The 24,786-nt window shown below is 54.3% G+C and overlaps 1 protein-coding gene across 1 annotated transcript in view; it reads right to left on the minus strand.

Moving 5' to 3' along the window:
• Window positions 1-283: 283 nt before the first annotated feature.
• The window catches only part of KDM2A (lysine demethylase 2A), a 33,751-nt gene continuing 9,248 nt past the window's right edge, over window positions 284-24,786 (minus strand). Inside the window, exons 3-21 of the mRNA XM_005528941.3 lie at window positions 19,420-19,558; window positions 18,749-18,827; window positions 17,524-17,570; window positions 17,224-17,402; window positions 16,364-16,470; window positions 15,955-16,048; window positions 15,317-15,470; window positions 14,500-14,615; window positions 14,259-14,385; window positions 13,020-13,441; window positions 8,300-8,383; window positions 6,078-6,344; window positions 5,825-5,956; window positions 5,658-5,747; window positions 4,328-5,040; window positions 3,220-3,383; window positions 2,804-2,962; window positions 2,494-2,709; window positions 284-2,393 (exon numbers count right to left, since the gene is read on the minus strand). Coding sequence (XP_005528998.2) covers window positions 2,212-2,393; window positions 2,494-2,709; window positions 2,804-2,962; window positions 3,220-3,383; window positions 4,328-5,040; window positions 5,658-5,747; window positions 5,825-5,956; window positions 6,078-6,344; window positions 8,300-8,383; window positions 13,020-13,441; window positions 14,259-14,385; window positions 14,500-14,615; window positions 15,317-15,470; window positions 15,955-16,048; window positions 16,364-16,470; window positions 17,224-17,402; window positions 17,524-17,570; window positions 18,749-18,827; window positions 19,420-19,558 — 3,471 coding nt within the window. The 3' untranslated portion in view covers window positions 284-2,211. The remainder of the gene's footprint in view (window positions 2,394-2,493; window positions 2,710-2,803; window positions 2,963-3,219; window positions 3,384-4,327; window positions 5,041-5,657; window positions 5,748-5,824; window positions 5,957-6,077; window positions 6,345-8,299; window positions 8,384-13,019; window positions 13,442-14,258; window positions 14,386-14,499; window positions 14,616-15,316; window positions 15,471-15,954; window positions 16,049-16,363; window positions 16,471-17,223; window positions 17,403-17,523; window positions 17,571-18,748; window positions 18,828-19,419; window positions 19,559-24,786) is intronic.

Below are 24,786 nucleotides of genomic sequence, written 5' to 3' on the forward strand. Positions count from 1 at the left end.
AAACAGAATAGTTCCCTTGGGAGGCTGGGGTTTTCCCTTCCCCCACAACAGCTTACCCAGCCTGGTTGTAATATGGTATAAGCAAAGAGCCTCTCTAAAAATCCAGGATGGGAGAAGGCTCAGGAAGCAAAACAACCCAAAATACAAAAAAAAAAAAAAGAAAAAAAAAAAAAAGGAAAATAAAAAATAAAGAAAACCAAGCCCACTTGCCCTCCCTCTGCCCCAGCCAAGAGCCCCCAACCCCAGCTGAGAGAGCGCAAGACTTGGTTTGCTTTTACCCTTAATGCTTACATTTAATTTTAAAGCACAAACATCAGAGATGGACTCTAAATCGCCAACAAAAAAATAGATATTTACAATATTTCTCCGGGGAAGGGAGGGAAGAAGGAAGGGAGGGAAGGGGGGGGATCGAAACGAAACAAAACCACAACCAAACCCTTAAACAAGTGACTTTGCTTGCAGGAGTTGTCTTTAGGGAGCAGGCTGGGTTGGTTTTAAATCACTAAGTGATTTTTATTATATATAATTCTCTTTTTTTCTTCCTCGTGGATTTGCACCACGCTGGGGTGGTGAGGAGGGTCGCACGCTGGAGTCTCTGCGGCTGGAGAAGGGGGGACAGGGCGGAAAGGGGTGCTGTCCCCGCGGAGGAGGGACCACCTTGTCCCTCTCAACCCCAGCTCTGGAAATTTTCTTTCCCGTTGCAAAACTCAAAAGGAATCCAAAGGAAAAAGAAAAGCTTTAATTCTTCCGACGTCTTTCCCGGGAGCCACCGCCGCCAGAGGCCGAAGGCTCCTCCTCTCGCCTGGGGGGGAGGTGGTTTCCTGCTCCGAGCCCTGAGGCTCCGCTTCGGCCACACTGCCCCTTGTCCCAGGCACTGCGGGATTGTCCCCTCGTGTCCCCCTGCCGGGGACAGTCCCCGCGGGCCGCCTCTCCTCCTTTATTGCTTCTGAAGCAGCGGGGGGGGGGGTGGGGGGGGGTGCGGGCTGACCCCAGGAACCCCTGCGGGGCTGGGGACCGGTGGTGGCACGGAGGGGACACCCCGGATTGTGCTATCGGTACGCTGCCAGGGAGAGAGCAGGGTGCTGACACCGGGGGGACAGAGAGGGGGAGCGTCCGGGCACAGGCAGGACAGGGAGGGAAATAAAATAGTGACCCAGAAAAAGAAGATTCCAACCTTTTTTCCTTTCTTTTTTTTTTTTTTTTCTTGTCTTTTTTTTTGTTGTTTTGTTTTTTTGTCTTTTTTTGTTGTTGTTTTTTTTTTTTAAAGTGCAAAAAGCTCTCTGCTGCCCTAGAGAGAGGTTCTTTGGACCAACCATTCATTGCAAAGGAAAATCGGCAGCAAAAAGGGGGTGGGGGAGAAGGAGAGGACGATGCCAGTTCGGTCCCAGGCCGCAGAGCAGCCCTCGCCCCTCCGGCCCCAGAGTGCTTTGTGGTGCCGGGAGCTGGGGAGGAAGAGGAGGCAGGCAGCTCCTGTCCCCGCCCCGTGCTCACTCACCCCTGGCTGATGCTTCCCAAGTCCTCCCTGAGCTCTGGTGTACCTGTGGGTTCTCCCCTGCTCCATCCCCTCGGACAGACGAGATATCCCCCAGCCCCTGCTCCTGGGACACCCCGGCCATGGGGCTCCTGCGCTGGGTGCCCAAAGAACCGCCCGGATGTGTGGGAGGAGGAGGGGGATGGATAGCAGTCCCTGCAGCCAGACGAGGGGAAGGGGAAGGGGGGGAGAGCGCAGGAGAGCGCCGAGCTGGTGGTGGCACAGAGAGGGACGGGTGTTCTGGCTCTGCTCCCACTTCCTTGGTGAGAACTAGACCCTCAAGCTTTGTGCTACCGGGGAAGTGACAAGTGTTTCAAGGCAAGGAGACGACGGGGAGGAGGGAAAAGCTGGGGGGAGAGGGTGCCCCATTTCTCTGCACAGAGGCCTCTGTTACAGCCCCTGCCTCACGAGCGGCGAGCGCCGGGCTGAGGCTCCCTGCCATGTGCCCGTTCCTCCTCTGGTACTGGCCAGCCTGGCGGGACATCTTCCTCGGCAGAAGTCCCGGGGAAGGAGGAGGAGGAAGGACGTTGGAGCGTGGCCAGCAACAGCCCTGCCTGCCGAGTCAGGTGGGAGGCAGCGGCAGGACACGCAGGGCAAGGGAGGGGAGGTGGAGGAGCAGCTCTCCAAGAGGGATGGGATGGGCTCTTTTCCTTCTCCTCAGTCTGCCCCGGGGAGGGTCTCTAGCTGATTTTTTGGATCAACTTCTCATCGGACAGGCAGTAGAGGCTGTTGATGGACAGGTCCGAGATGAAGTGCTCACAGGCTTTGCGGGTGATCTGCTTGCAACCCCGCAGGTCGATGAGGGTGACGTTGGAGATGCGGCGCAGGTAGAGCAAGGCCTGGTCCGTCAGCTTATTGCAGCCTGCGGGCAGAGCACGGAGAGCGTGAGGGGGACACCTCCAGCAGCCGGCGCTGGGAGGAGGAATGGGAAATCCAGGAGGCACCTGGAGCAGGGCACGCACCTGCCATGTTGAGCTCGGTGAGGGAGTTGCGTGTGGAGGAGCCCACGGCGGTGAGGAGGTTGGCCGACTGGTCCGTGAGGTGGTTGCAGTGGCTGAGGTCGAGGCGGGAGAGCAGGGGCATATGGCGGATGATCAGGCGCAGCGTGGCGTCCGTGATGTCCAGCCCGGCGAGCCGGAAGTCGATCATGTTGCGGAGTTTGCTGCGATTGTCCTGACCTGCACAAGCAGAGGGAGACACAGAGTGGACAGACTGCCCTGGGGACCTTCCCTTGTCCAGCCCAGCCAGCCCCAGGCAGCAGCAGCAGCTTACTGGGTTTGTCTGTTGGAGGTGTGAGTAAGTCCCGGATCTGAGGGTCCTTGATTCCTACTGCCCACCGAAGATCGAGGGTCCTGAGAAGGGGGCAGCTGGAGGTACTGAGAGCACAGACCGCAGACCAGGAACAGCCCGCTAGGATGAGGTCTTTCAGGCCTGGCAGAAGGGAGGCAGGTAACAAGTTAGACAGGTTTGGTCAGCTCCCAGGCATCCCAGATCTCCACCACCTTTCTCCAGGCACATGAGGAAGCAGGTCCCCTCCCTGCCTGGGGTGGGACACTTGCTAGGTGATAGGACCCAGGCACCCAGGAGCTCCCAGGCTTGCAGAGTGTCTTGCCCCATGACCCAGCCCTCAGGAAGCCTCAGAGCAGGCTGGTGGCAGAGGAAGGGACCCCTCCCCAGCCTACACTCACCTGGCAGCCTGTTGACGAGCCACGTAAGCTGTTTTTTTGAGATATTGGTCCAGCTGAGGTCGAGGCTGACCGGCTGCCTTTTGATTATGCCGCTCAGCGCCTGGGGGGTGATGGACTTGCACCTGCTCAAGTCTATCTTTGTCCACAATCTCTTGTCACAGCACCTGGGGACAAGGACAAGGCTGAAAGTTGAATCCCAAGAGTCCCATGGGATAACAGACTGCCAGCAGGGTGCCTGACTTCTGGAAGAAGCCCAGCCCTGGTGTGGCTCCAGCCACAGAACAAGGCTGCTCCTCCTGGTTTCCATAGGTTTCCCCAAACATGGGTTGTTGCTGAAGGTGTTGGGCCACCCAGGGTAGCCCCAACAGGGTTTTGCTGCCACAAAACAAGACTCCAAGTGACAGCTGCATGTCTGCTTGCCTCCTCTGGGTACTTCTCCTGATCTTAAGGATCCTTACTCCAAACAGGCAAAACACTGTGTGTCCCACCCCATAGCCCCAGCACAGCTTGCTCCTTCGCCAGGAGCAAACACTACTTCTTCTTCCATGGAAATCTGTGGAGAGCCAGGACCTGATGGCAGCACAGCTGAGCCCCTGAAGGTGCGGGCAAGGGGACACTTCTCCACCACACCACTGCCACTAGCTGCTGATCAAAGCAGGCAAATCCCTGCTGCTCGGCTGTTAGAAACCTCCCAGTTTCCATTCCCGTCTGTTCCCAAGCCCTCCATGAACAGCTGTCCCAGTGCCAGCATTGTCTTTGGGCCTGCTGCCCCCCGAGGCGTTTCCAGCCAGCAAAGCCATCCCGCCTCAGCCTGCCTTCCCCGTCTGCTGGGAGGGCGAGGCAGCAAGGGAGGCCAGGAAGGGCAAGCACCATCAGGGTGATGGGTGAGGGAAGGGCACTGGCACCCCACAAGGACATGGTGGGGGACAGCTGAGGGGACAGGAGGAAGGCAGAAGGGAACAACAGAGATGGGTGCACACATGGCAGAGGCACCAGGGCTGGCTACAGTAACACTGCCCAGCTCTGAGGCGAGATCCCTTCCCCTGTTCCCTCTGGGTGTCTGCCACAGATGTACCCCCCCAGCCCCAGGACACATCCCCACACTCACCACTTGTACCAGGTCTTGCACACCCGCATGCACTCGCAGAGCTCCCTGCGGGTGAGGTAGCGGAACACGGACATCCAGACCTCACGCTGGACACAGCTCTCCTCGCCCTCCTGCGCCCGGCCCCCGCGCCCGTTCAGCCGGGCCGCCCCCCCCTCCTCCGCATTCTCCTCCTCCTCCTCCTCTTCCTCCTCCTCTTCCTCAGCGGCCGCCTCCTCGTCGCCCCCGCTCCGCAGGGGCATCCTGGCGGGCGCGTGGCGCACGACCACGCGCGGCGAGTGCTGCAGGTTGGCCGAGGAGGCCGTGATGGCTTGGAGCTTGGGGACGATCGAAGTGCCGTGGACATCTTTGGTGGGGCGCTGGAGCGTCACGGTGAGGTAGGAACCGTGCAGCTTGGCCTTCTCCACCTCTGACAGCTCCTTCTTGCCACTGGGGTTGTTCTCCTTCTCCCGCACCATGGTTCTCTCCGTGGCCTGGAGCCGCAGCAGCTGCCGGCGCTTGAAACGCTCGTCCCGGCTGGCGCTGTGGTGGTCGCTGGGCCCGGCCCCCGGGGACGAGCGTGTCACCACCCCGCGGGGGGACGCGGGGTCGTGGATCAGCTGCAGCATCGGGGTGGGCGAGTTGGGCGGGGGGGTCAGGGGCTCCTCGCAGCTCCGCAGGGGCCGCAGCACCTTAGCTTGCGCCGTGTCGTCGTCGCTCTCCTCCACCTTACGCTTCTGTGGGGAATGGGGGTGGCTGGTTAGCAGGAATGAGGCCTGGGGAAGGCTTTTCCCTTCTCTTCTTCCCCAGGGAAACGCCATGGTGGTGGCAGGACCTGCACCAGCAGTGCCCAGTGAAATCACAGAATGGTCTGGGTTAGATAGGGACACCTTCTAATAGATCAGGTTGCTCCAAGACCAATCCAACCTGGCATTGAACACTTCCAGGGATAGGGCATCCACACCTTCTTTGGTCAATCTTCCAGGGTCTCACCACCCTTACAGTAAAGTAATTTCTTCCTCACAGCCCATCTAAGTACCTCAAGGACCAGAATCCACCCACACCAGTAACAAGCATTTTTTCCTAACCTATTCTCAAAAGGGGCATCCCTTGAGGTTGGGGGTGGCTTCCACTCTGTGGCTAACAGTCTCTTACAGTGGAATACCTCAGGATTGCACTGCAGCATGATGTGCCCAGGCCCCCAAGTGTTGCATGCCCATGATGCAATGATTCTCATTCTCATTGGTCAGTGCCCCCCCACCCCCAGCCCATGCTGGTTGAGCACATCCCTGGCAGGATGCAGCAGGATGGATGGAGGACACAAGTCCTGCCTTGCCACAGCATAACTCCTTACCTGGCCCTTCTCTGCATCGTCACCCTGGTAGCACTTAGGGCACTCCCAGCAGTTGGGGAGCTCGTCATTGAGCAGTCCTTCCCCATCCATCTGCAACGAGAGGAGGGGGTCAGCAGCAGCCCAGCCCCACAGCAGAACCCCCTCTGCCCAGCACAGTCCCTGCTCACCTGCAGACAGCCAGGGTGAACGATCTCATTGCAGATACAGCACTCCATGAGCTTCTTCTCAAAGTCCTGCGAGTCCTCATTCTGATCCACCTCCCCACAAAGTGCACACGTGACCGAGTGAGGCAGCCTGGGCTACAAAGGAAAGCAGGGCTGACACCACAGCATGATGGGACAGCCTTCTTCCTTTCCCTCCCTACTACCTGAACCATGGAGAGGCAACCAGCTATCCCCCAGGAATCCAACTTGGACTCACCGCCAAGCACTGCCGGAGGACACAAGACTGCTTCATGCGGCCAGGCCCGCCAAACTTCTTCATGTCCCTGCAGTAGTGGCACATGCCACACTCGCCCTGCATGCAGGCCTTGCATTTCCGGCACCGCACCCGCCTCCGCCGGGCACCCGACACGATGGGAGACACCGTGGACCTGACGGGAGTTGGGCGTGGTGCTGGCTTCATGGTGTGCGGCTTGGTGATGGGGATGGTGGGCAGGCGCACCCGCAGCCGGGCCTGGAGCTTTAGCTGCCAACAGGAAGAGAGGGAGTTGGGTGAGGAGAGGGAAGTGCTGCGTTTTGCTGGGATCTGGAAAGCTCTGATCCCTGGATCTGGCACTATGACTTCAGGTAATGTGCCAGAGAGCGGCTCTGCCCCCTCAACGCTCTGCAGCCAAAGGTGCCTGGATCAGAGCTGACCTGGCACTTCCCCTGGAGCACATTCCCTAATCCCTCACAACAACCCCACACCAAGAGCTCACCTTCTTCTAACCCCCTGCTAGGGCTCAAATGGGTCTGGAAAGGGCTGCTGCGTGCCAAAAGTATCCCACAGCATCCACGCTTTCCTACCAAGGCAAGGAATGACAAGGTCCACCCAGCCTGTCCTCTCTGTGTCACTCTGCTAACTGAGCAAGGGGACAGCTCTGGCTGCCCTTTCCTGAGCTCCAGGCACACTGGGAACACCCACACTTTCCTTGTTTACAGTGCAGGTAGGGCAGCACAGCTCTCCAGCTGTCACCCTGCATCCCATCAACCCTCACAGGAAATCTGCTGGCTGCAGCATCCTTCTGGGATTGGCTGGGGTGTGCACCACAGCTGATGGGCTTGGGGAAGGGCAGGCTCACAAGGATGTGGTTGGAGATTATGGATGCTGACTGTAAGAAAGCAGGCAGGGGAGCACAGAGCCTGTGTGAAACTAAGTCACAAAAGGTTCTCACTCTGGCCTGAGAAATCATATGGAGAAATCCAAACAGTCCTTAGAGAAGGAAAACATTTGCAGGTATTGCTTGGATCCTTGTAGTTTCCTTGTAAGAAGCAGTCAAGGGGTGTTGTTCCAAATTGACCAGTGATGGTGATGTGTTGGTTTAATGACCAATGAAAGTCTTACCTCTTGGACCTGTCTATAAAAGAAGAGCTGGAATAATAAAACTTGCGCTCTTGTGCAACCCAGAAGAGAGTCAGTGTCGTGCTTTGTCGTTCCCAATATAGTGTGATGGGATGTGCCAAGCCTCTGAGTGCTGCACCCAAAGAGTGCACACATCTCCAGGTCACTTCTCCCAGAAAAGCTGCCCAAGATGCTTGTGCTGCACAAGGATCACACTGGATCCCCTGGGCAGGGCAGGCAAGCCGAAACAGGCACCTCCAAAGGTCAATCCAAGAGGCTCATTTGTCTCCAGACTCCCGAATGGGGTGTTACCCACCCTTCCCAGCACAAATGGGTCCTGCTCTTCCCATAGCCTGCCTGTGAGCGCATCTCCTGGCAGGAAGGAAGAAGTGACCTCTGGGAGCCATCCTGGCAGGCCACAGGAAGGCAGCCTGCAGTGGGGAAGTCCGGTTGCTCCGTGCCTCCATCTGCCCAGTGAGCTCAGCCCAGGCTGCTGCCCAGCTGTGGGCCCTGGGCTATGAGCGCAGCTGGACAGGGAAAGGCAGGGACGCATGGAAAGATCCCATTGCTGAAGAGCTGGCTGCTATCCACAGGGAGATATTCCCAGGAGAGAGCTGCCTTGCCTGGGGTTTTTAGACCCAATCTACAACACGGACACAAGGGACACCTTCACCTCACAGTGAGGGGCTGGACTGCTCTTGACCATCAACCCCACACCTCACCCACCTCTGCCACAGAGAGGCCTTCTTCCTTGACACACAACATTCCTCATGCCATCCAGGTCTCCCTTATCAATCCAGGGAGCTCCTGGGAGAGCAGGATCACCCCTTCCTCCCCCAACAAGGCTCAAGCTCAAGCTGTTCTCCAAGACCAACCAAAGAGCTGGAGAACACAGAGCAGTGAGGCTGATCTGGTTACCACCCATCAGCTGAACTGGGAGATCTCTAGGTTTGCCCACAGTTCTGTGGAGGTGGCTGCACCCCATATCCCCATTTTGCACTGCTCCCAAGGCGAGTATGAAAGCGGTGTCACCACACCCCATGCCCGGGAAACTACTCAACATGTGACACCCATCTGGGTCTCCTCCGCGCAGCTCCTACCTTATCTCTCTTGGGCCACTGGACGATGGGGACGCCTGTAAGTGCCAGTTTGGGATCGCTGTTTGCGTATTCTTCCAACAGCAGCTAATGGAGAGAGAGGAGGGGGAACACAGCAGAGAGACAAAAAGCACAGGTGTGAGCAGAGGGAAGCACAGCTCCCGCCAATGAGGCAGGCTCCGACCAGATGCCAAGGCCAGCATGCTTCAAAGGCAGCTGGGAAGGAGCCCTCCTCTCCTCACGCCCGCCAGCAACCATCCCTCCTCCCCACATGAGACAGACAAGCTCTGTCGAGTCGATCTGCACCAGCGCTTTCATCAACTGCATTTCAGCCCCAAGGCCCCATGCTGGGTGGTGGTAGAGGGGAAGAGCACCAAGATTCAGCAATCTAGGGGGATTTTGGGAGTAGGATTCACCAGCATTGCCCCCCCACAGCTGCTTCCCAGGCACGGGGCATCCTGGAGGGTGCAGCAGCAGCAGAATGTGATGCCCCAGCACCCCCTCCATAGCCTGGTACAAGCTGCCGGCAGCTGAGAGCTGCTCCCCCGCACTGCCTTGGGGTTTGGCTTTGACTTGGAGGAAGAGATCCCTCGGCACCGACCAGACTGGCATGGACTGGCATGCTGCCCTCCAGCACGACAGCCCCTTGCTTCCAGTACGTGGAGCTCCCTCATTCACACTGGTCCTTTCAGCACTCTCCAGCGCAGCCCCCTCCCCACATTCTCTCCCCACTGAATTAGCCGTTTGCAAAGGTGCTTTATTTACTTGACGTTGCCATGGTTACGCAGGCAGGGGCCTCCTGCCGGCATCCTGGCGGGCGGTGCTTCCCACTGCCAGGCAGGGCCAGGGCAGAGGGTGCCCGGCATAACCCCTGGCCTGATTTTCGGGGTGTCTCAGGAGGCAGGAAGCCGCAGTCTCCCCGGGCTCCCCGGCAGCGCAGCATGCTGCCTTCAGACCTTCCGCCTCCCCACGAGCACATGCCAAGGGAAAGGTCAGGGCTCAGAGCTTCCACACGAACATCCGTGGGACCGCAGCGTCTGCCTGCCCGTGGCAGCAGGGACGGGGTGGGGGCGGCTCAGTCATGCTCCCCGCCAGGGAGCCGAGGGACTGCGGGGACTCCCGGGTGCTGCGGCTGCATCTGGCTCAGAGCCGGGGGGGCCGACAGCCCGCTGGTCCTCTGGTGCTCCGTCGCGCGGTGGTTGGGGGGACGCAGCGGAGGGGACCCTGCACACACGCGGCTGGAGCGCCTCGGCAGCGGTACCGGCGAGAGAGCCCCGGGGACGGGAGAGGTGAGCCCAAGCACCGGCCAGGGACCCCTCCGGGGAAGTAGGGGTCCCCCCACGGTCCCCTCCCACCCTGTCCGGGACCTGAGCGTCCCCGCGTCCCCTCCCCGAGTCCCTTCCCCGCGCCACGAGCATTGCCAGCTGCCTGACCTTGCGCCTTTGGAGCTGCCGAGACTCTGGGGTGAAGTTTGCCGAGCCCTCTTTGTTTCGGTGCCTGCACTGCGAGGGCTGGGGCCCCCTCCCCTCGCCCCGGACACCTCCTGGGGCTGGCTCAGACCCCGGCCGGACCCCCGGTGTTCGGGGACATGGCTGGGGGAGCAGCTGCGCCCCCCGCCCCGAGCGCCCCCGGCTCCTCCCCGCCCCCGGCAGCCGCACCGGCGGCCGCGTGCTCCTCCCGAGCCCTTGGGCAGCGGCGGCGGCAGCTTCCTGAGCCGGAGACAATGCTGCTGCGTCACCCACATGCGGTTCCCAGCAATGCTTTGCAACGGGAAGATGGCAGAAGAGAAAAAGGGAGCGAGGGAGCGGAGGGCAGAGCCGCGCTGCTGCAGCGCCGGGAGGGGCCGGGACGGCGGGGATTGGCGCAGGGTCCGGGCGGCGCTGCCCACCGGCCTCCCCGGGATCCCTCCCTCCTTCCCTCCGCCACCGCAATCTGAGAGGCCGGGGCCGGGCTCCCCGTGGCCGGGGCAGAGCGTGGCCGAAAGCCCTTACCCCGTCCCGCTCGGGCCCAGCCTCCCCGGCGCCTTTCTTTTGTCTCCTCCGAGGCGGGTCTGGGATCTGGGAGACCCCGCTGGAGCGAGCGGGGCTTTGGAATGTAGGCAAGGGTCATCTCCCTTGCAGTTCTCCCCAGGGTCTGCACCCTCATATTCCCGACCTGGAGGGACAAACATCCCGCCAGCCAAGTTTGGGAGCAGCCACATTCCCAAAGGCACCAAACCGCTAGAGGGGGACAGATCCATACCGGGTGATCAAGGTGTCCCCAAGCAATCACAGCCCCCCCGAGACGCCCCCCAGCTACACACTGCAATTAAAATGGAGGAAACTCCTGAAATAAAGCCGAACAGCACAGGGGAACAGCGGCTGCTCCCACTTCTGATGCATCCAAAGCATCTGCAGACAACTTCAGCTTTGTGTTCCCAAGAAGCCAGTCGCATGCTGACCTGGCTCCAGACTGTCACCAACTGTGCCACCAGTGACACCCTCAGGACCTTGGCACGGGCTCTCTTTGACCCGCAGGCAGGAATGTGACCAGTGCTGCCATCCCACCATGAGAGACCTTCCTGGCACAGCTCACAGGCCATCCTCAACTTCCTTGCCTATCTCTGAGGATACTATTCCAGCTCCTCACCAAATTCTCTCTGTGCTCACTGCCCAGTCAGGTAGATGTGCAATGCCCCACCGGAGATTGAGATGAGGTTCTGTAGACAGGATCAGCACTTCTGGGAGAGGTTTTTCTTGTTTCCACAATCCTTGGTGCTCCAACAGCTCCATGCAGAGCACAGATACAACCTGTTCATGACAGGCTACAGGGCCTGGCATGCTGTCAGCTGCCTCATGACCATCCTCCTGTCAAATCCAGTCATGGAAACCAGCACACCACAGAGGGGGGTCAGAAAGCACGGATGGAAACAGTCAAAAGACAACAGGACCTCTCAGAAATTCCCTCTTTGTCAATGATCCTTCCAATGACTCCCACCATGCTCAGAATTTTCAGACAATTCCTGCCACAGAGGTGAAAGCACAACATTGTCACATCCAAAGTGTCACATCCCCTGATGCTCCAGGCTGAACTTGTGACAGGATACACATTTCTCCACGTGACCCAACAGACAGACACCCTGAAATCCTGCTCACCACAAAAGAGGCTGTGGGAAAAGGCAGCATTTTCCTGCTGCCTAGGGATGCTGAATAGCAGAGGGTGGTACTGTATGGACGGATCACGGTGCCAGACCTCCAAGTCTGGATGAGAAAACGCCATGTTCTGACCATGGGAAGCACAAATCAAAGTGCAGTTTTCCCAGCTTGGCCAGATCCTGGCTCCATCAACGACCTTCCCTGGTGATACAAGGGCAAAAGTACCTGCTGCAGATTGGCAGCCCCAGTTAGAAGTTTTAGCTAGAAATGTTTAAGCCCTTCTCAGGCTCTACAAGCCAACCTCTACTGGCCACTTCTATCACCTCTATGGAAAATGGATTTTGAAAGTAGAGGTTTGCTGTGGCTGGACAAACTTGTCCACTTTCCCCAGCCACTGCAGGTTGTGACTAGGGATCTCGATGCCTTAAGGATGTCAGTCCTGAGGGACGGAGTCCTGCAGCTCAGGATACTTCCAAACCTCCAAGGACAGCCAGCTTTAAGGAGCAAATCCTCAGGGAAGCTGTCTGAGACTACAAAGGCTGTCACCTGCAGGTCCTCTGTGAAGAACAATCAGACACAGGGGTGGAAGGGTCACACCAAAACCACAGGCACACCTTTACTACCTCTAAAACATGAACGAATTCTTAGATCAGGTCTCGAATTCAAACTGAACACCAACAACCTTTAAGTCTCTGCCTTCAAAACGCCCAACACCAGCCTCCTTTTGTCAGTCCAAGAGTGAAACAGAGCCCACAGCTCAGGTTCCTCCAGAGCACCACAGAGGGCTCAGAAACACGTGTCATTCTCAAAGGTCACAGCATACACAGGATGCCTGAAAAGCCACAGAAATTCAGCCCCTAGCAGCACCTAGATTCTTTCAGCCAAGAACCTGGGACCCCAGAGCCACACCCTCTGCTCCAAACACAGCAGAGCTCTGGATTTACCCAAACAACTCACAGAAGTCAGAAGACAGCACTTAGAAATAAAAACAATGGCAAAGTCAAGGACACATGTACGGCTGTGTCTGGATGTCAGCTTTGGTACAGTCAATCTCTGGTACAGATCACCAACAGCAAGGAAGGGAGCAGAAGATAACTTTTTAGGGACTAGAATGGATTTCTGGGGATAGAGTGAAGCTGACATTCCCACTTCAGTGCTGAAACAGCTAAAGCACCAAAGCTCATTTGGTCAGCTCAAGAGATGAAAGCAAATAAAATCCAAACAACCCCCACCAGCCCAAAATAACTGACTCTCCTAACTCCAGATCACACCCTGGGCAAACAACTCAAAGAACAAAGCCAAATGCACCTGGGGCAAGGAAAAGACTCCAACTGTCAGAGTCTACAGCCAAAACTGGAAGTGAACTTCATCAGCAATGAGTGCTCCTGCACTGACAGCCGTAAGGGGCCCAGCCAGGGCCCAACCACCCTCGTGCTTTCCCAACCCCAAATCCCAGGGCTATACCTCAGGTGTAACGTCAGCCTCACACACAGGAAGAGGAGGACACCAATCCTGCTCCAGGGACAGGGGTAGCTAAGAGTGAAGCCCAGTTTCCCGGTGGGAAGCGCTTTGCATTTGCTCAGGCCTACCTTGACGTCAGCGATGAGGGCGTCCTCATCCTCGATGCCGGTGGGAACACACTTCTTGTGCAGAGGGAGTGACTCCAGCTTGTCCACGAGGCAGCGCAGCCCCTCCAGCTCAAACTGGGTCAGGTGCACCTTCCTGCTCTTCCGGGGGCTGCCCCCACTCGGGTCCCACGCCTGGCCATTTTGGGAGCCCCGGCTGGAGTCAGAAGAGTCTATGGATGGGGTCTTCTTGAGACCTGGCAGGCTGCTCCGGCAGCTCTTGCTCAGTTCGTCATAGTCCACATTGGCACCATTGGCGATGGGGCTGGTGAGAATGGACCTCCTGGTCATGGGGCGCCGGGATTCCTTCCCTGCTGCATCCTCATCATCCTCCTCTTCCTCCTCCTCTTCCATGTTCACAGAGTCTGAGGAGCTCAGCTCCATATCTGCCATAATGGAGAAAGGAGAGCAATCACAGGAGGTGTTCTGTGTTTAGTGGGATCCCCGCAGTCATGAGGGATGCTGGAGCAACAGATTTGTATGAGGTGAAAGGAACAGAGAAGCTGCAAAAAAAACAGCTAAACACCCTTCCCATTCCTGGTTTGTTTGCGGGAATGCAAGGCACCAGATATGGGAAAAGGTCCCAGAGGAAGAAACAGCAAATGCCCTAGACTTAATTTCATGTCCTAGACTTAATTTCATGGAATTGGGTTGGAAGGGATCTGGACTGTCATCTAGTCCAAGCCCAGTGCCATGGGCCTGGACATCTTCCACTAAACTGCATCATGTTGCTCAAAGCTCTGTCCAACCTCATTTTGCTTTGGAGGGCTTGGGATCTCCAGCTGAGGGCTCAGGACCTTGATCCCTCAGGACCATCATGGTGCGAGAAATAGGACGTGGACTCACTCATGACCATGAGGTCGCTGAGCCCTCCAAGTAACTGTGTCAGCCCTTTAAACTTGGTGTGCAGAAGGCCCTGGCCAGCTAGAGAGAATTCCTGCCCACAGCACTGTGGTGGTCACTGCAACTTCCCCCCATCTCTTCCATGCAAGGCTCTGAACTGGTGGTGTGCTGGTTTCACAGCTGCAAAGAACCTGGGCTGCTGCAGGGCCAAAGGAGGAAGCAGAAGTCTGGTTGTGACTTGATGCTCATAAAAAAAACAACCCATCCAGCCTTCCCCTGCCTGCCATGCTCCTGAACCAGTGCCCCAGCAGGAGAATGTAAGAATGGATGGGGTGAGGAAGGAATAATGGCTGGACTTACCCATGCTCAGGGATTCCTTCTGGAAGTCCTTGGTCAGGTGGGAGCGGCTGGTGATGCAGTACACGTAGCGCTCCAGCACATACCAACACATCTCGTAATAGAAGGGATAACGAAATTTATTTGGGACCTGCAAAACAGGCAAGAGGATCTGTCAGGCCTCCTTCCCACCGCTGCTCTCAGATGACACATGCCTCACCAAATCTGGCCCAGTGTCCAGCACGGGTCTCCCACAGGTCCTTACCCGTGTGCGATCCTCAATGCTGTAGATCCGGAGCTGCATAGGGATGTTGAAGCTGTGTAAGAAGTTGCCCCCAAAAACCAGCGTGTCCATGGGAGTGTACACAGCATGGATCCAACCTTGGGGAGAAAGCAGAGTTAGAAGAATCCTTCTGATCCACCTTGCATAGTTTTTTGTCACCCTGGTGTCATCCTAGATTGTCTCCTAATCACATTAGGCCTAGCACCAAGGGAAACAGCCTTCCAAAGTCTGTTCCAACACTTCAAACACCTTCAAAATAACTCAAGTTCCAGTCCTTATCTCCAAGGCTAAGCAATCCAGCCAAGTCCAACATCTGGGGAATTCCAGCATGGGTTTCCTTAAGGCAAAGCCACTCAGTTCAGAAGAGGTGTCAGTTGTGATAACAGGACTCAAATGAGTGGGTTGTGCAATCCCTGGTGTTTTCTGTTCCTGGTCCTGCTGTAAGCCACAGCTCTGCAGTGCTGTCATGAGACACCCAGGAAGCTGAGGAGCTGCCTTGGGCCAGCCTCTCCTGAGCCGACACTGCTCCATGTGTCAACATGACAGGATCTGGGAAAGCCTCCTTTAATAATTAATCAAATGTGATGTGAGCCAGCCACAGCTTTCCTAACACTTGGGCTGGAACCACAATGCCATCACAGGCATGTTTTAGGAGGCAACAAGCAAGAGAACAGAGCCACATCACATCTCCCTCTCCCAGTGACTGATGAAGGAGCTAAATCCTGCCAGTGTCCCAGGAGCTTCAATGTTGCCACAACCCTGGCCAAGACCAGGATGCCCCTGCCCACCCTGAGGGTACCTGAGGGGATGACAAATGTGTAGCCCTGCTTGAGCTCGATGCGCTGGCACTCTGACACTCTGTCCCCAAGGAAGATGTCTCCCTGCTTCCCTGAGAGAAGCCAGTTTTCATAGAGCTCCAGGTTCTGGGGTGTGGGAGGGATCAGCCAGAAGATCTGCAAATAAAGACAACATGCTTATGTAAGTCATCACATAATGAAGAGCTTTGGCTTCTTCCCAACATCTGAATCTCCTCCTTGCCCCTCTCCCAGAGAACTTCCCAGCAAAATGACTTGGACAGCTGCCCTCCTTGAGAGGACAAGCAAGGTCTTTCCCAGTCTGACACACTGAGTGCTACAGGTAGCCTGAGCTACCTGAGGGGATGCTTTTTAAGGTATGATTCACATCAATGTCAAAATATAGAGAACCCAGGAAAGCCACCAGAGTGACAAGGAGATTTACTGAGTTAGACGTACCACATTAGAGCTACACCTGAACTAGGGATTGGCACCTGTCTGGCTCCATGCAATATAGGTAAGTTTAGAGTGGAAAGACTTCAATTTGCTGTCTGGGACCTGCATCCTCAAGGATTTACACAAAAACAGACCAACAGACACTTTTCTAAAGCACCTACAGCTGTCCCAATAAGGACTGTCCTACCTTTCCCCCTCGGTGGATGTGGTACCACACAGATGTGCCACCAAAGTCCACGTGGAAATCTGTATAGCAGCCCTTGACGCTCATCAAACAGTATCTGGTGGAAAACAAGATGAGGAGAAGGTGAAAATGAATGCAGATCCACACTTTGGAGCAGATATGACATTCCAAGGGAATGAGTCCCCCAAACCCAGGCCAATGACTCAGAGCAGTGTCACAAGCCACCCAGCCCCTCTTCCACACAGCTAAAGGGGATTAAATAAGTGTCTGCAGTGGCCTTACAGGTGTCACCCACAAAAATAAGCTGAGAGACTGCTCCTCCCCCTTTCCCTTGGTACAAACTGCTGCTCTCTTGGGCAGTTTTCCTGCAAGAGATTGTTTGCTGCCTGCCACAGCTTAGGAAGTCACTTACTTCTGCACCTTTGGATACTGCATCTCCAGGATGGCATTGGTAGACTCTGTCTGACTTTCCTTCAGGTGCCTGGGCCACATGTTATCAACCCAGTCAATCAAATCCACCTACAGCAGAGAGGTAGGAGATGTGAGCAGAGATAAAAGGGGCACAGCAGAATCTTTTGCTACCCCAGGCTGGCAAATCCCTTTTTGGTCCTTCCTCACACCCAGGAACTTTCCCAGTGTCACTGGGACAGTCCTATACATAAAGCACTTAGGATCAGGTGTTCAGATGCCAGCTCTGGACTTCCATTAAAAATATGCCAGACAGCAACTCCTAGGGTGGGATTCAACTCCCGAAGCTTCAGGAGAGCCAGAGATGTCAAGGTTCCCTTTGCAGTTAACAGAGAGAAGTAACTGGCCCCACAGCTGCCACTTCCAATCTGCTGACTGCAGAGGGAGTTCGGGATGTTCATCCCATCCATCCCACCTCCCACAGCTCATTTTCCCACCACAGAACAGCTTTCTGCTCCTCTTCCAGCACACCTCCAATCTTGGCCTCATCTGCCCCCAGAGATTTCAGCATTTTGCATCAGGAACCCTCCCTGCTGCACTGCACAAAGTTCAGACTTCCATGTTTCTGACTGCTGACAGCCAATGAACAGGCCATCTCTCTGCAGAGTGACATGCCAGGGACTTGGTCATGGTCACCACAGCTTGACTGAGAGATCAGCTCCAGCATCTTCCAGACTGACATCCCCCATGAGCCCATGCATGTTCCAAGCAGCTCCTCTTTTACCACATCCCAATGCCAGACTACACTTCGCCTCCAGATTTCCAGGGAAAGCAGATCCCTGCAGGAGGAAGAGCCCCGCTCACCGTAGCAGGTCTCTGCACCAGATTCTCCAGTTTGGTGTGGCTGAACTCCAGGCTGATGACATTGTAGAGCTTCTCCCGCTCCTCCTCTGGTGTTTCGTAGTAGCGCGCCCACTGCGCCATGGACATCTCGATGTCTCGCTGCGTGTTCACGTCCATCACATCCACCATCCGTCGGCTCCCTGCCACGACAGACACGTCACTGAACTGTCCCTGTGCACCATGGACAGGGTGACACCAAGAGGTGTGATCCTCAAAGACCCCAACCATACAAGCGAGTGCAGGGTGGCTCTGGACACTTACCCACACACAGCCGCACATCGTTCACGCTGAAGTCTGGATCCGGCATCCTGTGGGACAAACATCTGGCTAAAACAACAAACAAGTGCTTCTGGCTGCACATCCTGTGACCCAGGAATTGGCACCTGTGCTTCTTTGGTGTTGGAGAAAGCCATGGAACAGGATCTCTGGGGGCACAGGACTGGGGTGAAACACTAGGACAAACTTCTGGCTCAGGAAGCAGGCTTGGGAATAGGATGTATCATCTCCGGAGCTGTTGTACAGTGACTTGTAGCAAAGGAGCCAGGAGGCCTTGAACTAAGCAACCCCAGCTCTTGTTTTAAAGGCTGCTCCTGTGAGTTATCCCAATCCAAAGGCATGGCCAGAGCAGGACATGCAGTATATTCCACTGACACAGCAGAACTATTCCAATGTTTGTACTGGCACCCTTCTCTGTACAAACACTGCTGTCAGGCAGAGTGGGCTGGCAGCTATTCGAGCAGCTCTTGACCCAGAGAAATAGCCAAAAGCTCAGGAGAAACCCAGTTTCAGCCCCACTGTAATCCCCAGTATTAAATCTCTACCCTCCCAAGTCACTCAGCAGTTAAACTGAGCCTGGCACCACTTCCTACCCAATTCACACCAGCACAGGACATCCTGCACTGGATGAGATGTCACCCATCTGTTCACAGCCAGCTGAGGGAGACTGGAGCAGTGCTGCTGGTAACTGGATCTGAAAGTTTGTGAGGGGTCATTTATTCCTCTAATCTTTGTATTAATCAACCCCAAAAAACACTGACTCAGTTTACACTTGGAGCTTCAAACCTCAATGGATGTACTACAGCAAGAGAGGCACAGACAGCTTAGAAGTTCAGAAAATCAGGTTGGAATTCTGGAAAATGCCAGAAATACTACAAATTGTTTGACTCTCTGGCAATAGATGCCTATGTTACTAGGAAAGAAACCCAGCCAGACATTGCATCAGAGCAGCAGTGGGACTTTCCAGACATTTGGTGGAATTCTGATCACCTACAGCCAATTCAGTCCTCTCCTTTTCAGTCCAAACAGACTAGGAAGAACGGGATAACCAAGCTGGAAGATATTTCTCTCTGCTCACTGCACATAAAGAACAGCATGGACACAACACAGTCAAACCAGCTTGGCAGAGCCAGGATCAGATCCCACACAGTGTGGAGAGATGAAGGAATTGGGCCAGAGTCACCCACCACTCCATGCTTCCAGCACTTACTTTATCCCCAGGCCATCCGAGTTCCTGAAGATGAGTGGGTCCCTCAGGCCACCTCGCTGGATGTACTCAACTGTGAAGTCTGGTGTGGGGAAACAAGAAGACAGAAGGTTTAGGAGAAACTCCTTCAGAGGATGCTCAGGTTGAAAAGGATCTCTGCAGATTTCTAGTCCAACCCTGCTCCTCACTCTTCTAACCATTTCAGAAATCCTGGAACTCCTCTGCAGCAGTTCTGAGAGGCAGTATGGTGTGTGCTGCTGACAAGCCTCAGACAGGACCCCTAAGGAGGGTTTGCTCCAACAGACTGCTCCTGACAGGTGAACAGCCTGGATTTTGGTGCTCACCTCCCTAGGAAGCTCAGAGCCAAGCAAGAGATGCCTTGCAGAAGTACTCTTTCCTCCCGGTAAATCCTCATGAGAGGCTGTGTGATGAAAAGCCATCCCACAGAGCTGTGTGTGTGGTGAAAGGAAAGGGAGACATCCCACACAGTCCTTGAATTAAGGATCTGGTAGACACGTGGCTGCAATTACAGGTGGTGACCCAGGCAAACCCTCCCATTCCTGGTTGCCATGTGTCCCAGCAAGCTGCAGACCAGCTCCATGCTATCTGGTGCAAGCAGCTTCCATGCCATTCTCCACACATGCTCCCTGAATTCCAGCAGTCCCAAGACAAACCTTTGCCTTCCATGAAGACCACAAAAGTGGAGTTGAATTTGTTGGTGGACAGCTTTTCCTCAAGGTCAAACGTCCTCTTCCCTTCAATCTCATCGTCGGAGATGCCATCGTCCTCGTAACGTCGCCTCATCGTGCCACGCTGATGGGAGAACACCAGGAAAAAAGTTATGGACCAGGAAGGGAAACTATGGACCAGAAGGAGCAGCCAGAGCCTCATCCCAACCTAGCACAGCTCAACCACGGCCTCTAGGGGCGCTCAGGTCTGTCCTAAACCCAAAACATACCACTGAAACATCAGCTTTGCTCCTCCTCCACATAGATTTGTGCTAATTGGGCTGTAGGAGAGACAGATAATCACTCCTAATGAATTCCAACAAGGAAATGCGGGAGGAGGGGAGAGAGAGTTTAGTGTAACTGAGGCAAAGAACAAAAAATCAGTTCCCCACTTTTACAGGTGCATCAGTATTTTGCTGCACTGGAGGTAAAGACACTTGTCAGTTTAAATCTCTGCCAGAACACCAATGACAAGGAAAATATTCTCAAGTTTTCATCTTTGGCTGTGCCTGTACACAAAAAAGTGATTTATTCCCTTCTTTGTGTGGGGAAGAATAGCAGAGTGGAAGGAATACTTTTCTTAGAGGGCCTCGTAAGCACATCTGTACAGGGATTCCTGACAGACATCCTCTTCTGGCATTACTGGATCTGGAAGAAATTACTGTCCCCAGCTGTTGGCCACCTGGCCAGAGAGCAGAGCCCTTCGTGGGAATGCTCCCTAAATCCCCTCAGATAAAAGGCAAACCTGCTCTGAATTAGCCAAGCTGCCTTCCCCTAATTATGGATGTTCCCATTATCAAGTGTGCACACCAACTGCTGGGCCAGCAGACAGCCGGGGACAGGATGGGGCAGGAGGTGACACAGCTGCTGGCACCTGCCTGCAGTAGGGAGGGGCAGTGTCACATCCCCAGCAACACCACTAGAACCAGCCTGTGACAACCTCACTGGAGGAGAAATGACTCCCTCATACAGAAGCACCGCTTTAAATAAAATTTTAAAATTAATTAGATGAACCAGAGCAGGGACATGTAGAGACACAAAAAAAGGCTTTTCCCCCACCCCCCCAACATTTAATTTTAACTACCAGTTTCAAGCAGGCTGATGGATGTACAAGGAGTTCCCCTGCCATAAAGACAGAGTCACTCACCCATTGTTAACAGCCCATTGACTGCGCTCAGCTTTCCAGCCCCCTTTCCAAAAACCTGCCGGAATGGGACACAAACACCTCATCAGCCAGGCAGGGACAATTGGCTGCTACTGAATGGGGCACTTCAGGCAGAGTCTCCAGGATTCTGCAACCAGGGTCTGTCCAATTGCCCAGAGGATTAACCAATCTGGAAAAGAGCTGCTGTCCTTTGTCTTAAGCAGTCCACTAGAGTTAAGTGGGATCTCCCCATTTTTAACAACACAAAACCTCACTTTACTTACAGGTTTTTACAGAGACACTTGAATAAAGGCAGGATCTGGGGGTGGCACGAGCAGAAGTGACCTACTCCTTGGGAAGACTTGGAATTTCACACTGCCAAGGTTGGGTTGTACACACCAAAAACTGGAACTCCCAAACGCTCACTATGCCTTTAAAATGAGACTGACTCTTCCAAGGGGATGCATCAGAACTTGGAGACACAGCGGTGTTATGACTGTTATAACGGATGATTAACCCACCTCATAAAGCACTTTTTCTTAAAAATCACAGAATCAATGAAGCCTGTGTGGTACTCAGCTCCAAAATGAGGGCATGGAGCAGAGAGAGCTCAGCCCTGTGCAGGATTTAGGGACAATGAGCCAATCTCACACTCAGCTTTTCCTGAAGAACCCAGTATTTTGGGGAAAACCCATTTCATCCTATTCCTTACTAAACCACACCAGGGAAGTTCAAGGCACACCTATGCCAGGCAAGGATGTGAATCACCTTCCAGCATGACCAATATTTCACTTTTCCCAATCCAAGGCAAGCCTAGGACTACAGATCCCAGCAGGCAGATCTCTGTCATTTATCAGAGGACATGCACAATGAAGATGAGGATTCTGCAGTGCATGGTCTCTCTCACCTGCTTTCGGATCAGGTGGGTTGTGGCTCACTGCAGGACCAGGCTCCTTTCTGACCGGCTCCCTTACTCCAGAGACCCACTTTTAGGGGGAAAAGCAGCTCTTTTGCCTTTGCTAGATTCAAAACCTCACCTTTTTGAGGGAAAAGGTTTGGCATGGAAAGTCTGGCAAGAAAAGGCTATGTCCAAACCAATCCTTTAATAGATTATATTTGACTCCTATGGCTACACTTGACTAGGAGCAGGGGTTACTGCAGTGGGCTGGAACTCAGGTGAGTCCCATTTGAGGATGAACCTCGGGATATCTGGGCTGGAATGCAGCTCCAGCCACAGACACGATGACCAGGCATTGTCTGTCATCCTGGAAGTGGCACCAAGCCAGGCTCTGGATTGGGCAGAGCAGCTTATTCAACAGCAATGTGACCATGTCAGGCTGGGCCTGGTTCAGATCCTATTGGTGACATGGATGGAAGCTGGAGATGCACTGTGGGATCAGGGAACTGTTTACCCAGATCTCCTTCACAGCACAGCCTTCAAAGCAAACAGGTTGGAACCTTCAACTCCACGATAATGCAGCCACACCACAGAAGTACAAACACCAGGAAACAGGCAGGAACACCTTAAAATTGAATCGCTTTGCAATGAGGAAACAGGGATGCAAAACACAGAAGGAAGGGGATTGTGTCCTCCAGCCGAGCAAATTCCAAAGTCTATTGCTCCTGTCATCGGCAAAGCATCTGGCACAAACCCCCTCCAGCTCCCAGGCAGATCAGCTTCGCCTGCTCCCGTGGGCAGGGAAGAGTCTGGCTTCCTAATTGGGCCAGCATGGAGGAGAGTGGGATCCCAGCCGTGGCTGAGGACCCTAAAGCACAATGCAAACAGCTCCCATCCCATCAGACCCGGCTGGGGCCACACGACTTTCATGTCATTGTTGTCTTCGGAGGGTGGGGAAAAACAGTATTTCAGGGCCCCAGAGCAGGCAGGAGGAAGGAAAGGCTTCTGTGCTTCCAGGCATGCGTTATGGGAGAGGCAGCATCTGCGGGAGTTTTCCCCTCCTGGAGTGTGCAGCTTCCTCACAGCACAGTGACACAAACCACAGTTCTCGTGTCCCCAAATTGGCACTCTGTACAGGGACATGTGTACAAGATGTGCCCAGTGGATGCTCCACTCTGTTCTCCCACATGCCACATAGGGAATTGCTGCCTGGATAAATAACTGTCTACAGGTGACACCTGCAAAGCCATGACAAGCTAATGCCAACCTCGCCTCCCCACTATTACACACACAGAGCTGTGCAAATCCTTCTGACAGCACCAAGTATGACATCTTCCCAGAAGAGCTGGGTACTGTTGTCCCACAGCCTGTGCTAGGGACAGGGCTTGGCTGAGTATCCCTTCCCAGCACATTCCTACAACCCATCCAGAGAACACCAGCAAGTCAGTCCTGGACTCTTAGACTAGAACTGCTTCTTCCTGGGAGTGACTCCACTACTGGGAGCCCTTCCAGTATCAACCAGTTCAGCCAGGGACACACAGCTTCCCAAAATGAGATCAGCAGATGTCCCCAAAACTGCCACCTGTGACAATGTTCTGGGTGAAGTTCAGCTCCAGAGAAGCAAGGGCACCAGAGGCAGGCACACTACAATATCTGTCAGGCCACCTCAACATTCAGTGTTAAGCAGCAATATTTAAATATCACTTTGTTTTCCCAGCTTTCCCTTAGGATTCAGGCACTTTTCATACTGCTGAGAGTTTTACTAAGGAAGAACTGACAAGTGGCCCAAACCTTTTCTCTCTGTGTCAGGCAGGGTCAAGATAAAGGCAGTTTATTCATCCTCCAAGACCAGACAGCTAACAATTCCCACCTAAGACAGCTGTCCTTCACCATTCCTTTCTGGCCCTCCTGGGTACCATTCAATTAATGGAAGAAATAGGAAGCAAGAATATTAATCCTGCTGACAGCTATCCCTTCTATTCTGACTCTTTCACCTGCATTCTCCTTTGCCCAAGGATTCCAGGGAAAGCACCTCATGAAGCTCCACAGTGGCACTCTCCAAAACCCTCCATTGAAAACCTGTTTCCTTCAGCAAGTGCTGCCTTCATGGAATGCAGCTCCCTCTAACAGCAAAGGAGCTGACAGTCAGCTGAAGAGAGCCAGAAAACTCCTCTCCTGTAAGGTTTTTTTGAGGGAAGAACGAGTACAAGGTCACATTTGAAAAAAAGAACAAGCCGTCCTTTTGCTGAAAGAGCCTAATGTATTTAAGGAGTGAAACCAACACACACCACAGTATTTTAGTCACTTCCTGTCCTGTCTTGCCATCCCCTCCCTCAGCTCCATCTCCAGTCGCCAGGAACCTCTTCCTGCTATGCCACAGCTCCTTCCCTCTCAGGAGACCAGAGCACCCCTTGCTTTTCCTCTCCCTCTGCTTGTTGTCTTTCCAGAGCAGCTTGCCTACGTGAAGCCTCCCACAACCCTCTTCCACTCGTTTGATATGAAGAATGCAGGAAAGTTTCACCTCAATTTCCAATCCCAAACTCCCCTTGTTGCTGGTTTTAACTTCTCCCTGGCTTCCAGTGTATCCATAGAACAGTGTGACTTACCAGTACATTTCTTCCTTACCCCATCCCTTTACAGTTTACTCTGCTGAAATGCACCCAAATTGATAATAAATCAACCAACTCAACTCTCCTCAGTTAAGGAATTTAGCTTCTCACATATTTTTACAGCATACAACTGTGGCTCTTGTCTAGATAAATCTAGACCTCCAGCATTCAAATCTCTTGATGGGTATTCTGATCTCAAGTACCTGAGTGAAGTCCAGAATTCTGCCTCTGAGACCTCATGCTGAGAATCCCTAGAAATTTTAGCAGTGGCAAAATGGGAAGAACAACTTCCATTTCTCAGGCACAAGGCAGCCTGACAGGAGGATGGACAAGCAGGGAAGCAGCCAGGCTGTGATCGTACAGACCCAGAGCACAGCAGGTGCCAATGCCAGAACAGGCTATGCAGGGAAGATCCTCCCTTGCCAGTGTTTCCAGATAGAGTGTGAAGAACCAAAGCACCAAGATTATGACACCCAACAGCAGCCTGCCAGGTCACTGCTTATCTTAAGCACAAGAGCTTTTCCTTTCTATATCCCTCTCCTCTCCAAGCCTGCACCTCCCACTTCAGCTCCTGGGCTGGGCTCTAAGCTCTGGAGCACAAGCACAACACAGAGGCAGCAGGTTCCTGCCCTCTGTGCCTCTCCCACCTTCAATCCCGGACT

Source organism: Pseudopodoces humilis, chromosome 7 (assembly GCF_049639895.1).
Source record: "Pseudopodoces humilis isolate 2021_Gansu_Grassland_sample_001 chromosome 7, ASM4963989v1, whole genome shotgun sequence".
NCBI classification, from domain to species: Eukaryota; Metazoa; Chordata; class Aves; order Passeriformes; family Paridae; genus Pseudopodoces; species Pseudopodoces humilis.